This window comes from Bos indicus, chromosome 5 (genome assembly GCF_029378745.1).
Source record: "Bos indicus isolate NIAB-ARS_2022 breed Sahiwal x Tharparkar chromosome 5, NIAB-ARS_B.indTharparkar_mat_pri_1.0, whole genome shotgun sequence".
Classification (NCBI taxonomy): domain Eukaryota; kingdom Metazoa; phylum Chordata; class Mammalia; order Artiodactyla; family Bovidae; genus Bos; species Bos indicus.
In genome coordinates, this window is record NC_091764.1 from 68599018 (window position 1) to 68614417 (window position 15400).

Consider the following 15400-nt stretch of genomic DNA (forward strand, 5'->3'; position numbering starts at 1 on the left):
GGATGGACTTAAATTGCTCTTACTAAATACTTATGACTTTGTAGCTGAACAATAATAAAAACTACACTTATGTGCAAGACCTACTATAGTACAGACTTTAATTCTGTATATATAAACACTTGTAGTATATAAACACTCATTTCTAATTCTCATAACATAGTTTGCAAGGTATGGATTATCATGACCATTTTACAGATGAGGAAAGTAAGGCTGAGAGAGGTAAATAACAACAACTGCTAGTAAGTGGCAAGGATGAGGCCTGGAACCAGGTGGTCTCTCTGATTCTATAAAAATGATGGTACAGCAATGTGACCAGAAAAAACTTTCCCAGTATCCTTAGCAGATAGAGACAGCCAATGGGAGATACAAACACAAAGTGTAGGGAGGATGGGAATGTTTCTTAAAGTCCTTTTACCTTTCTCCCTCTTTCCCACTTACTCCTGGCTTTTAGGAATGTGGCTGTGATGGCTGGTGCTTCAGTGGTTACCATGAGACCAGAAGTGGCATGCATTCTGCTGTTTGCTGCAAGCCCTATTTCTCTTCTATATCTCAATACCAAAGCCAAGTGTAGTTGCCATTTATCATCACACATGTGCTATTTATTTTCTTGTAAGAAGAAGGAAATTGACATTTTTATCAAATTTATGTTTTTAAGAAATTTTTCTTATAACCAGTCTGCATAGCCCAACTATGTTAGCTCTCTGACCTCCTTAGGTATTTGAGTCTTCAATTCCTCCATTATATCAAGCTTCTGTCTATATGCCAACAAGACTATTAGATGCTCTCAAGAGATATTATAGTACAAAACAAAGAACAATATTAGATTTCAAGCTCAGAAAAATCTTGAGTTCAAATCCTAGCTCTACTTACTATGTGACCATAGGTAAGTCATTCATTGTCCTCAAGCCTCAGTTTCTTCACCTGTAATAAGAGTTGACAACTATCTACCTACCTCAGATAACTGTTATGAGGATCAGATGAGAAAACCTACGGAAGTGGTGACTCTGACAAGGGGTCTTTATAAACTAACAAACATTCGTCCATTTTCCTCTAGGAATGATCTCCACGGAAACAAACAACATTTTGCACTTACCTGAATTTTGTCACACCAGCCAGCAAAGTATCTGAATGTTTGCACAGACATTCCAATGTGAGTCTTCAGAGCCAAGGTGTAGACAGCCCCTGAATCGAGGGCTTCGATGGTTGCCAGTTCTTCTTGTTTCTCTTCCATTAGGTCTGCAAGTCTGTTGGCCAGTGAAAGAAATCCATTCAACAGATATTGAGTCTCTACTGTGTAAAAGGCGTCCTCCTAAGGGCTGAGAATTCACACAAATGGACCAGGTCCCCATCCTCATGGAGAACGTGGTCTCATAGGGAAGACAGGCATTGAACTAATAATTGCATGAACAATTTAAGAGTTATCATGAAGAGGCAGAGGGTGTTGGAAGTCTGTATCATTCGCATTATAGACGCATAAGAAGTAAGAGTGATGGAGTCACAGTCAGCCAAGGAGATCAGTGACAGAACACAGTGGGAACGTGGATAGTTCCTGAATACACTGGGAGATGTTAGAGGGCGACCCACACCCCTGGAGAACCCACGAACACCTGAGGATTTCTGGTTGGTGTAGAAATATTTCCAACACTGGCTGAAAAGGACAAGACAGAAATACATGGAATGAACTATAAACACCACAACAGGCTTCTGTTTGTCTGGTTTCTGTGGAAAGATACCTAGAAACTGACTAATGACTATGAAATAGTCAAAATTCATCTTTTGTGTCTACCTCTTCCATTTGTTTTCCTTCCTTCTTTCCTTTCATGGTTCTGACCCGTTTCTTTCAGACCATTCCAGGTCAGGCTTAGAACCTTCCTCCCTAATATTTCTTCCAGATCCTGCTCTAGGAGATCTTTTGAGCAAGATCAGCTATTTGTCATTTAGTAAGCAGAAAACTGAATCTGGGATTGAATCTAATTACGCTTGGCATACTCAGCTACCAATTTATAACACCCTTTCTAAGCCTTCATGTTTTTCCTCCTTGTTTCTACTCCTCACACATCAAGTAGATTTAAAATTTCTCTGTGGAAACAGCAGGGTGCTGGATGTTCTCCATGTGCTGCTTGTAATCCAGTCTCCGCCCTGCTCTGTGACCCCTGGAGGATGACTTTTACAGATTACATCACAGGCTTCTGGGTTCTCTCACTGGACTTGGCTAATGACAGGCCAGTGGGAGGCAGCCCCAGGAGACTGCCAAACTGGAGGATAAAGTGGTCTGGGGATGGCTGACTGGTAGGCTGTGGATGGGCAGCGGTAGCTGCTGTGTCCTTCCACTGAAACCCACGGGTGTGGTCTCCTCCTGCAGCCACAGATCTTGCCAGATTCTAGTAACAGCCCCTTCCTCTGTCCCATTAGGCCTTGCAGTAAGAGCAGTTTCCCTGTTTTACCCCTCCAGCCTGAGTGCTTCATTATCCTTGATAATGAATTCCCTTGACCTTGCTTACATCTTTACAAATAAGTAGTCCTTTACTAAACTGCTCATACAGGGATGATGACTGAAACAAGCTGGATTCCCTTGACCTTGCTTACATCTTTACAAATAAGTAGTCCTTTACTAAACTGCTCATACAGGGATGATGACTGAAACAAGCAAAAATACAAAAATCAGGAACTCCCATATATGGGAGTTTATATGATGGAAGTAACAAAAGATATACTATCTAATAGGTGCATAATAGAAAGTCTTGAAAAATTTTTTTAAATCTTGGCAATGTTAGTATCCAAAGGCCACAGACTTGTGCTCTTTTTTTTTTTTTTTAATTTTTATTTATTTGGCTGCACCAGGTCTTAGCTGCAGCATACAGGATCTTCAGTTGTAGCATGTGGGATCTAGTTCCCTGACCAGGGATCAAACCTGGGCCCTCTGCATTGGGAGCGTGAAATCTTAGCCACTGGACCACCAGGGAAGTCCTCAGACTCGTACTCTTAAAAAAATCATACCGATACATCAATCTTCCTCTGTCTCGTGCATTCATTCTTCCCCATTCACCGTTTTCAAAAGCATCTTTTGCTGCTGCTACTGCTTTATCAACATCCACCAAAGACGCATAGGATACTTTGCATATCGTCTATTTCAAGGTAAGAAAACATAGGTTATAGACTATTTTTATAGAGAGATATACAACTTTTTCTTGAGATTAATATTATGCCATAAAATTCAAAGAGTTTTGATGATGGAAAATCAATACTTACAGTAAACTTCTGGTAATATAGTAAAGAAAAAGAAACCATTTTAACACGAAAATTGTGAGCCTAAAATTCAGTACTTCTCATTCACACTACACTATGAGAAGACACATGTAGGAAACTGTACCTATTTCTTCTCCCGCCTAAGGAACGCTGAATTTCTCACCATGAGCTTGCAAATTCTGAGATTTTTCTCACATATACAGCTCCATGTGGAATTGTACTTCTGTATGTATATAGGTATAGTGACCCATCTAAATTCATCATAAATATTCATTCTTAAAAGTAAGTTACAGTAGATAACAGCAGCCAGAACCAGAGCTGAATAGTTTAAAAGAATACATGAAGTACATTTATATTAAGTGCTCAGACAGAGTAACAGAATAATAGAGAGACAGAGTAATAGAATAAGTAATTCTTAAGACTGTTTTATAATGGTGTATAAATGAAAAAAAATCCATGATCAGTGGTTACTGCACACACTAAATCACAACTCACAGATCCATCTGTTGGGTTGATAGTATCATAAGTCTGTCCATCTTCAGCATCTGTGAACTGTCCATTTATGAAACACTGATATGGCATTTTTACTGTCATGTCATTGATCTCCTTTGAAACCTAAGAGAGAGAGTTACATTAATAAAATCAACAGATTTCTATATTTATGCAAAAAAGAAGCTTATTCACTAATGCAGACAGAAAAGTTGTCAGTGGGACTCCAGTGCTTACTGTTCAGAAGAGACAAGCAGATGTAATAGTTAGGCCTTATGATGCTTAGAGTGGCCATTGAGACAGGAGGTCAGCTTCTGTGACGACCAAAGTGGTCTGAGTCGGGCATTGTAAAGATCTGTCTCTTCCTCGTTGAGATGAAAGATGACTCAGAAGATCTCCAGATAATGGAAACACCGCCATCTAGTGCCACCACTTGTGGAGTTCAGCCATTGCTGTCACGCAAATTTTTGAAATTGCCCATCAACACTCTTTACTTTCATACTGGTGACATTTTAAGTTTTCTTTCCAGTCTCCTTCCCCATTTTCAGTCTCCCCCTCTTACATATGTGCTGCTTAAATTGTAGTCTGTACTATTAGCTGGCAAGTGAATTTATATTCGTCCATTAACCTCTATAAATCTCGGTTTGTTTCAACAATAAAATGATAATATACCTGCCTCATACAATCATTAAGAGACATAATTAAAATAATATATGTGAAAGAGAACTATTGGCATAAAATCTCACTTCAATTAAAGGTATTAAAGAGAAAATTTAATGATTTAAGAAATTATTTTATATAGAGAAATTGAGGATGCTTAGAAAAGAAACAAAAAAATAGCAAACGTGTAGTTTGCTGCTCATCATCACTAATTATTAGAGAAATGCAAATCCAAACTACAGTGAGGTACCACCTCACACTGGTCAGAATGGCCATCATTAAAAAGTCTACAAATAACAAATGTTGGAGAGGGTGTGGAGAAAAGGGAACCCTCCTACATTGTTGGTGGGAAGTAAATTGGTATAGCCACTACAGGAAATGGTATGCTGCTGCTGCTGCTAAGTCGCTTCAGTCGTGTCTGACTCTGTGCGATCCCATAGACGGTAGCCCATCAGGCTCCCCTGTCCCTGGGATTCTCAAGGCAAGAACTCTGGAGTGGGTTGCCATTTCTTTCTCCAATGCATAAGAGTGAAAAGTGAAAGTGAAGTCGCTCAGTCGTGTCCGACTCTCAGCGACACCATGGACTGTAGCCCACCAGGCTCCTCCATCCACGGGATTTTCCAGACAAGAGTACTGGAGTCGGGTGCTGGAGGTTCCTTAAAAAACTAAAAGTAGTATTGTTAGGGGAAGCACACTGATTGAAACCACCCACCCTGGCCAGGCACCATAGTAACAATTTGCATGAGTTGTTTTATGACAGGTGGTCTCAGTAAGGAACACAGAACTAATAAGCCTCCACCAACCGGAAGAGTTCAGGAAAGGTCAAAAGGAGACACCACATGTCCAACCACCTCCTAGACTCCTTCTCTCTGGCATCCATCTTGGCTGAACAAGGCGTGCACCACCAGGAAGGACTCTAAGTCAGATGATTGGCTAAAGACAACCTGGAAACTAATCCCATCACCATAAAACCTGAGACTGCAAGCCATGTGGCAGAGCAGTTCTCCTGGGTTCCCTTACCCTACTGCCCTCCATCTGGGCACCCTTTCCCAATAAAATCTCTTGCTTTGTCAGCACATGTGTCTCCTCGGACAATTCATTTCCAGTGTTAGACAAGAGCCCAGTTTCGGGCCCTGGAAGGTGTCCCCTTCCTGCAACAGTATCATATCATCCAGCAATCCTAGTCCTAGGCATATATCCAGACAAAACTCTAATTATGAAAAGATAACATACACTACAGTGTTCACAGCAGCACAATTTACAATAGCCAAGACAAGGAAACAACCTAAATGTCCATCAATGTATGAAGATGTGAGATATATATATATATATTTATATAATATTTTACTATACAAAAAATATATATATATATAAAACCTACAAAGGAATACTACTTAACCATAAAAAGCAATGAGCAATAACTGAAATTTTAAAAGTCATTAGAGGGGTTCAACAGGAGAGTCAAGCAGGCAGAAGAAAGAAATAGAAAACCAAACAATGGGTCAATGGAGACATCCAGTGTGAAAATAGGAAAGAAAAATAATTTTAAAAATGAATATAGCCTTAGAAGCCTGCAGGACACTATCATATGTACTAACATGTGCATAAAGAGAGTCTCAGAATGAGGGGAGAGGGATGAAGGGGTAGAATGAATATTTGAAGAAATAATGGCAGAAAATATCCCAAATTTTATTTAAAAAAACTAATCTGCACATCCAAGAAGCTCAATAAACTTCAAGTAGACAAATCTCAAAGAGATCCATCCTAAACACATCATGATAAAATGGTCAAAAGACAAAGACAAAAAGGGAATCTTGAAAGCAGCAAGGGAGAAGAAGCAACTCATCACGTGAAAGTGATCCTCAATAAAATTAACAGATGACTTATCCTCGGAAACACAGAGGCCAGAAAGCAATAAGATTATATATTAAAAGTGCTGAAAGAAAGAGAATGTCAACCAAAAATTCCATATACAGCAAGAATATCCTTCAAGAACAAAGGACAAATTAAGTCATTCTCAAACGAACAAAAACTAAGATACTTCATTGCTAGCACATTGCCTTTCGAAAAAGACTAAAAGGTGTCATTGACAGAATGAAAGAACACAAGACAGTGACTTAAATCTACCTGAAAAGATAAAGAAAACCAACAAAGGTAAACATAAGTCAATATAAATGTAATTTTTATTTTAAACTCCTTTCTCCTCCTATCTGATTTAAAAGAAAACTGCATAAAGCGATAATTATAAGACTATGTTGATGGGCTTATACTGTATAAAGAGGTATTTGTATGACAATAATGGCACAGGTAAGTGGGTAGGGAGCAGAGCTATACTACAACAGATTTTTTCTACACTATTAGTATTAAACTGGTATTAATCTGGGCAAGAATGTTTTAAGAAAAACGTCTCTAGGAATCCTCAGCCACTAAGGAAATAACTAAAAGTATATAGCAAAATAAACAATGAGATTAAAAGGGCATACTAGACAATATCCATTTAACAAAAAAGAGCAGTAAGGAGGAAGAGAGGAGAGAAAGAGGCATAAATCAAGACTTATAGAAGCACAAGTGGCCAAAGCACAAACAGATTAATCAAACTTAATCACATTTTAAAACTTGTGTGTGTTAAAGGATACTATCAAAAAAGTGAAAAGAAAACCCACAGAATGGGAGAAAATATTTACAAATAATGTATCTGATTAGGGGCTACTATTTAAAATATACTAAGGTCATTTACAACTAAAAAATTAAGAAGATAAATATCCCAATTAAAAAAACAGGTGAAGGGTTTGAGGGACTTCCCTGGTGGTCCAGTGGTTAGGACTAGGCATTCTCACGGCCAGGGGCTTGGGTTCCATCCCTGGTTGAGAAACTAAGACCCCACAAGCCCCCTGGTACAGCCAAACAACAAAGGAGTTGAGCAGATATTTCTCCAAAGAATATATACAAATGGCCAATAAGCACATGAAAAGATGTGTGTCACTAGTCATTAGGAAAATGTAAAGCAAAACCGCAGTGAGATACTGCTTCACACCCACTAGGACAGCTGAAATAGAAAAAATCAGACAACAGCATATGCTGGCGAGAACACGAGAAATCAGAAGCTTCCTACATGGCTAGTGGCAATGTAACATGGTGTAGGCACTTGGGAAAGCAGACTGGTCGTTCCTAAAAAGTTAAACACAAGAGCTCCCATATGACTCACCAATTCCACTTCCAGATATTTACCCAAGAGAATTGAGAACATATGTTCACACAAAAACTTATATTGGCCAAAAAGTCCATTCAGGTTTTTCTGTTACATCTTACCAAAAACACAAATGAACTTTTTGGCCAACCCTACGTGACTTTTCATAGCAGTGTAATTTATAATAGCCAAAAAGCAGAAACAACTCAAATGTACGCCAACCAAGGAAAGGATAAATAAAACATAGTTATCCACATGATGGACTATTGCTTGGCCAGGAAAAGGGATAAAGTGATAATCTACTCTAGAATGTAGATGAATCTAGATGAACCTTGAACACATTAGCTGAGTGAAAGAATATCGCCTAATTCCACATGTATGAAATGTCTCAAATAGGCAAATCCATAGAGACAGAAAGTAAATTGGTGGTTTCCTGGTGCCAGGGCCGAGGAGAGGAGAGCATGAATGCCAGTGGATATGGAGTTTCTTTAGGGGAGGTAAAAAAAAAAAAAGTCCCATAATCAGATCGTGGTCATGGTTGCACAACTCAGTGAATATACTCAAAAACAATGAATTATACATTTTTAAAAAGGTGAAATGTGTGGTATCTGAATTAAAATCTCAAAACTGTCATTTTAAGAAAGTTGTAAATGTAAGAGCATGAAAGGCACAGCATTCTTCTATAGCATGAAGGTCTTAACCATGTAGCTTTTCAACACCACGGACAGGCTTACATAATCCACCACCAGCTCTGCTTCCTGATCCTCTCCTCTCAGTTTCCTCACGACCTTTTGGATGAAGTCTTCAAATTTGGTGGCCATATAAACATCCTCATTCTGTAACTGAAGCCCCCCACACTTCTGTCTTATCTCTTCAACCAGTCTGAAAAGAAAAACCAGCTCACATTACTTACATTTTTTTTAAAGAGTTTCGAGGACTGTATGATTACATTTAGGTTGCTTTGAAGTAGGACGTATGTCACATACTTATTTATAGTCCATGAGATCGTCTATATTAGTAAGAGAAATTAATGAGATTGAGAGGAAAAAAATGTTAAAGCTTTCTCAAAAGACAGTGGCAATTTTTTTTAATACAAGAAACTGAAGCAAAGATATTTTCATTACTTTCGAGAGAAGAGTTAGACACCACTCTTCGCTGAGCGACTAAGCACAGCACACAGCAGGTGATAAAGGGCACATAAAATCAGTTTCTATCCTTTCAAAAGTACTCAAGGAATAAGGAATAAAGAAAAGTTCTGAACTGTGATAATTATGAGAGACCAAAGTCACATCATAGACTGTTTTCTCTGGATCCGGTGTAAGAATAAAACAAACATTTGTTTGTATTACATGGCTAAGTGAAAGTTTTAGTTGCTCAGTTGTGTTCAACTCTTTGGGACCCCATGGACTGTAGCCTGCCAGGCTCCTCCATCCATGGAATTACCCAGGCAAGAATACTGGAAGGGGTAGCCATACCCTTCTTCAGGGGATCTTCCCAACCCAGGGATCGAACCCTCATCTCCTATACTGCAGGCGGATTCTTTACCCTCTGAGCCACCAGGAAAGCCCACATGGCTAAGGTGGGTACTAAACAGAACCTTCCCAAGCAGTGTAGTTAGCAAAGAATCTGCCTGCCAGTGCAGGAGATGCAGGAGACGTGGGTTTGTCCCTGGGTCAGGAAGATCCCCTGGAATACAAAATGGCAACCCACTCCAGTGTTCTTGCCTGGAAAATTCCATGGACAGAGGAGCCTGGTGGGCTACTGTCTATGGGGCCACAAAAAGTTGGACCACAACTGAGTGTGTACACACACACACACGTATATAAGATAGATAACTAATAAGAAGAACCTACTGTATAGCACAAGGAACTCTACCCAATGCTCTGTAGTGACCTATATGAGTATAAAATCTAAACAAGAGTGAACATATGTGCATGTGTGAAATGAAAATATCTCCTGCCATTTCAATAAACAAAAAATGTCATGCTGCTGCTAAGTCGCTTCAGTCATGTCCAACTCTGTGAGACCCCATAGATGGCAGCCCACCAGGCTCCCCCGTCCCTAGGGTTCTCCAGGTAAGAACACTGGACTGGGTTGCTATTTCCTTCTCCAATGCAGAAAGTGAAAAGTGAAAGTGAAGTTGCTCAGTTGTGTCCGACTCTTAGCGACCCCATGGACTGCAGCGTACCAGGCTCTTCCGTCCATGGGATTTTTCAGGCAAGAGTACTGGAAAGGGGTGCCATTGCCTTCTCCTAAAAAATGTCATAGCTATCAGTGATTTCTGGCCTCCAAATGTGAATAAGGGCTCCCAAAACTGAGATCCAGCAGATGCTGCCACCCCCATGGGGATTGTTGAGGAGCTGGGGGGTGCAAGAAGCAAGGTGAACAGGGAAACAGGATTGTGCCCAGGTAGCTGAGCTGCATGTGAAAGGAATGAATTCAGCAAGCCCAGAGGCGTGCATCTCCCCATACACAGAATGCCAAATTCCTTAGCTCGGATACCTGATTTTTGACGTTCAGATGGCCTGCTCCCCTTGTTGCATACTTGTATATAGCCAGACTTCCCCTCCTGCCTCCTTGGAGCAGTTTTCTCAGAGCTACTGAGATGCTGTCTCCTGGGCTCAGAGTCCTAAACATTCCCACGAAATAAAATAACTCTCTACTTTCAGGTTGCGACTGTATTTTTTAGTCAACAATGTGTAACTGATTCACTTTGCTATATAGCAGAAAATAACAGCACTGAAAGTTAACTATACTCCAATAAAAATTATTTTAAAAAATACATGAATGAATACATGAACAGAATATTCATCAAGAACACTTGCTTTGTCAACATGAAGACTTTTACCTTGTTTATTTAGTAAAAAGCCATACGGTGGCCCTCAAAGGAAAAGCACCTCTACAAGACTCTCCACTATTAGGATCCTGGTCTGCTCTTCATGCCATAGAGGGTGGCTTTCTAGTCCTCTAGCCCTTTCTACCTATTGCAAACTTCTGCAGAGAAATTCTGACTATAGAGTGACTACCCTTACTCTTGCAAGAAGTCTGATAATCCTCATTCTAGATATACCATACTGGGTAACTTGGGGAGTTAGGAAAAAAGATTTGGGGTAAGCATAATCAATGTTAGATATCCTTTTAGATGCAATTATATAGGAAAATTCCAATTAACATTCTCCACTCAGAGCTTCCCAATTCCAATTGAAGGAGAATCGGAAATATGAGAAATTTGAAGAAATGTGAAATATGAAGACATATTTTTAAGTGAAATAAACAATTAGTAGGGTGGTTTTCTAGGTGTAGTCAATATGAAAACACTCATAGTTAGCAACAAAGAAAAGAGAACAAATACATGTATTTGACCATGGAAACAAGCAAAGAAAGATGAAGGAAAGAGAAATATAATAGATGGGTATGATAGAGTGATGAGATCTAGTACAAAGGATTTAGATTCGATTTTCAAGGTCAAAGTGAAAATCCCTGGTGCAGGGGTGTGAGTCACTAAGGTGGTGGTTTTACCTGGCAACATCCATTGAGCTTGCTCCAGATTTAAAGAAGTCTGTTGAATCTTCAATAGCAGGGACATTGCTCAAAATTCCAGCCCAGATGACCTACACGACACGAGGGAAACTTTATGAGGGAGCTGCCATGTAGAACACTGGCAGAGACCAGCTAGCTTCTCACGAAACCTACTTCTTTACATGTCTCAGCATCTCTTCAATTAGAGAGGGCCGTTTGACCAACTTCTAGCCAGTGAATATGAATGTAAGTGACCTGTGCTGTCAATCTTGCTTCTCTAGTGGCTCAGTGGTTAAAAAGATCCACCTGCCAATGCAGGAGATGTGGGTTCAATCTCTGGATTGGGAAGATCCCCTGGAGAAGGAAATGGCAACCCGCTCCAGCATTCTTGCCTGGGAAATCCCATGGACACAGGAGCCTGGTGGGCTACAGTCCACGGGGTTGCAAAAGAGTCAGGCGTGACTTAGCGACTAAACAACAATAACACTGTCAATCGTGGCCCATGCAAAACCTTTGTCACACAATTTTCTGTGCTCTTTTGCTCTTCCTGGCTGTCTGGGATGGAGATAACACCCAGCAGGTCCTTGAAGATAGCAGAGTCTGGGTTCTTGCTTGACTCCACCCCTAACCCTCATATTCCCACTTTACCCCCATGCAAACCTAGAACTGCCTTGGATTACTTATATGAATGAGAAATAAATGTGCATATAAATTTTGGCATTGATTTCCTTTTGCAGCTAATACAAAAAAAGAGGAAATAAAAGTTTCATCCCACCTCCTTTGAGGATTAATGGTACGAGTTACAAAAATGGTTACAAGAATTGTTCCAAGACAAGGAACTTTAAAAACTTCACGTGTTCACCTTGATGGTCTCCGCCACCTTCACCTCTTCGGCTGTGAGTTCCACCATTGACATCTCACCCGATGAAAAGTACTGAGAGGCAGGAATCATTTTTCCATCTTCAAACTGCAGATTTCTCACCATCAGCTGTAAAATAAAGACAAAACAAGCAGAAGAATTGAGAATTAGGACAATTCAAAAGTGAGATTGGTGTCAGAAAGAGTCTTATGTGAGTATGCTGCTAAGTCGCTTCACTTGTGTCCGACTCTGTGCGACCCCATAGACAGCAGCCCACCAGGCTCTGCCGTCCCTGGGATTCTCCAGGCAAGAACACTGGAGTGGGTTGCCATTTCCTTCTCCATTGCGTGAAAGTGAAAAGTGAAAGTGAATTCATTCAGTTGTGACCGACTCGTAGTGACTCCATGGACTGTAGCCCACCAGGCTCCTCCATCCATGGGATTTTCTAGGCAAGAGTACTGGAGTGGCTTGCCATTGCCTTCTCTGTATGTGAGTATAAGGACCAGCTTATTTGGCAAATAGGAAAATATGGATTAAAAGCACTACCTACTATGTGTAAAAGGGCTGAAATGGTATTTCAGTTATGGCTGCAGAGAGGAGAAAGTTAAGTCCAGGGGTAGATATATCTCAAAATGGATGATAAACACCCCTAAAATTGACACTTGCATACAGGAATTGGGTCTAAAGCTGACAATGAGAACCACTGCTACTAATAGCACTATTACTGTCTCTACTACCATCTTCTGAACTCTTAGTCTGCAGCACGCACAGTGCTAAGTACGTATATGCTGAGTATCTTATTCAGTCTCCTAAATCCTGACAGATGCAGAGAATGGGGATAATGTCCTTATTTTCCCCATTTTACTGATAAGCAAATGAAGGCTCAGTGAGGTTTAGTAATTTGCCCAGTGCTTCACAGCAAGTAACAGAGCTGAGGTTACAACCCAGGACTAGCTGGACTCTGAGGCCTACCATCTTACTAACTGATGTATCCTGTGAGCCAGGAGAAGGTATCTGTGAGCTGCAAATTCCCTTTTGTTTTGCTCACTGGGCACCTGCCCAAGAGCCCACCGAGGGCTAGAGTTCATGCTCCCAAGTGCAGGCAGTGCAGATGGGCATGTCCCTATTGGCAAAGGGAGGACCATCTAAGGAGGCTCACACCACCTGATCCTCCCAGACCAGACCACGCTCTCCGTTCTGTAGACGGAGAAACGGAGCCTCCAAGGGAGAGGCATCCTGCTCACACCAGTGAGTGATAGAGCAGGGATTCACAGCCTGGCTCCTGACCAAACGCTAAGCTCTTTCTACTGTATCACGGAGCAGGCCGTGCAGGTCCTGTGGGTCCATCCTGAGATGCCTGGTTCTCAATCAAGGCACATAAAGCCAGCTCATCCCCAGAGAGAAATGGGCCACAGACATCTTAAACCTCCTATATCCCACTGCACAGCCAGACTGTCCTGGGAGTCTACCCTGCCAGACTCCCTCAAGAGCTTGGGTAATTGAAGGAAACCACCAAAGTGATTTTATAGGTAACCCTATCGAACACTCACTGCTTTTCCATCGTTACCAAAAAGAACAAGTCCATTTTTGGTAACAAGACCAGGCTTCTCAGCACCTTTAATTTCCAGTGGTTCTCCAGGAGGGACGGAGCTATTCAGCAATGACGAGCCATAGAAAGTGACCACCTAGTAAAGAGACCAAACCCAAGTTGTGAAAGGAGGAAATGAAGGCTGTTTATAAGGGTGTATGAAAGCAGCATGCCCTGCAAAAAAAAAAAAAAACAGCTGACATTCTCATTTATGCCAAAATGAGGGACCTCCCACTGCCAGTGTAAGAGACTATATCAAGCACCTATCGGAATGACACAAAGCAAGAGACAGTCTGTGAGGGTATGACTGAAGAGTTGAAAAACACCCACATCCAGGGGATGCAAGTATACATGTATCATTTATTTGCATTGACACACAAGTGAATGACATGAAAGCCCTCACAGACTTTGCAGCCTGAAGGTAGAGTTTTTGTGGGAAGTGGAGGTATTGATGTGGGCTCAGGGAGGCAGGTGCAGAGTAGTAAACAGACTATTGCATTGCAGTGGAATGTGTGATGGAGGTGCAGGAAGCTTTGTGGGTAAGCTCATGGAAACAAGACCGGATCCAGGCTGGAACTAAGAGAACTGGATATTAATTGACTTGTTATTGTTATTATAATAATTACTATAATTCTATGCTTGCGTGTGTGCTCAGTCACTCAGTCGTGTCTGACTCTCTGTGACCTCATGGACTGTAGCCTGCCAGGCTCCTTTGTCCATGGGATTTCCCAGGCAAGAATACAGGAGCCAACCCAAGGATTGAACCTGTGTCTCTTACATCTTCTACATTGGTAGGCAGATTCTTATATAATTCCATATATAATTCTTATATAATTCTCTTATAATTCCATGGTCATTAGCTACCATTTATTGACAACTCTATTATTTAATATTTATTGAATATTTATTCTATGTCAGGGACTAAGTTCTTAGATGAATTAACATGTATTAACTCATTGCATCTTTACAACAACCCCAAACCAATGAGGGAGGCACTATTATTAGTCTCATTCTGCAACAAGGAAACCAAGGTACTCAATGGTTAAGTAGCCTGCCCATGGTTATACAGCAAATAGAGGCAATGCCAGAATTTTACTGGAAACATTCTGGCTTCAGATCCCACACTTTTGGTGTGTCTGTGAGTATAACTGCTTTGAAAAACAAGGCATTATCAATTGTGATAAAACATATTCATATGCTATATGATGTCACTGTAGTCAAAGATGTATATCCAGTATTCCTCATGTAATCAAGAGTACATTTGTATAAGGATGTCCATGACAAAATGTTTTATTGAAGTACAATATGTACTTGTAGCTTACTTTACACATAATAATTTGTACCTCTCAATTCCCTACTCCTGTCTTGCTCCTCCCCTCTTCCCTCTCCCCACTGGTAACCACTAGTTTGTTCTCTATATTTGGAGTCTGTTTATTTCTTATTATATTCACTACTTTGTTGTATTTTTTAGATTCCATATATAAGTGATATCATATGGCATTTGTCTTTCTCTGATTTATTTCACTTAGCATAGTACCCTCCAATTCCTTACTCTTAACCATGGCACTGGACTTCCACCTTTGGTTCTTCACTGATCCATATAGTTTTATTGATATCTAATATGCACTGAGGACCCAGCTGAAGGGCTGAGACTATCAAGACAACAGCATGATGCCCTTGCCCTTGAGGGGCTCCCAGTCTATGGTGGGTAGAGGGATAGATACATAAAGAAATGCTTACAATAGACAATATGCTGAGTCAGAGCTAGGCAGGGCATTACTGGAAAGGAGAAAACGGATACCCAGTCCTGCCAGGCTGGGAGTATGAGGTCAGGAGACTTCCTAGAGGAGGC

General features: G+C 40.7%; 1 protein-coding gene across 1 annotated transcript in view; it reads right to left on the reverse strand.

Moving 5' to 3' along the window:
* ALDH1L2 (aldehyde dehydrogenase 1 family member L2) overlaps positions 1-15400 on the reverse strand; it is a 58408-nt gene that overhangs the window by 20040 nt on the left and 22968 nt on the right. Inside the window, exons 7-13 of the mRNA XM_019961230.2 lie at positions 13511-13645; positions 11964-12089; positions 11102-11193; positions 8317-8464; positions 3742-3861; positions 2998-3125; positions 1094-1244 (exon numbers count right to left, since the gene is read on the reverse strand). Coding sequence (XP_019816789.2) covers positions 1094-1244; positions 2998-3125; positions 3742-3861; positions 8317-8464; positions 11102-11193; positions 11964-12089; positions 13511-13645 — 900 coding nt within the window. The remainder of the gene's footprint in view (positions 1-1093; positions 1245-2997; positions 3126-3741; positions 3862-8316; positions 8465-11101; positions 11194-11963; positions 12090-13510; positions 13646-15400) is intronic.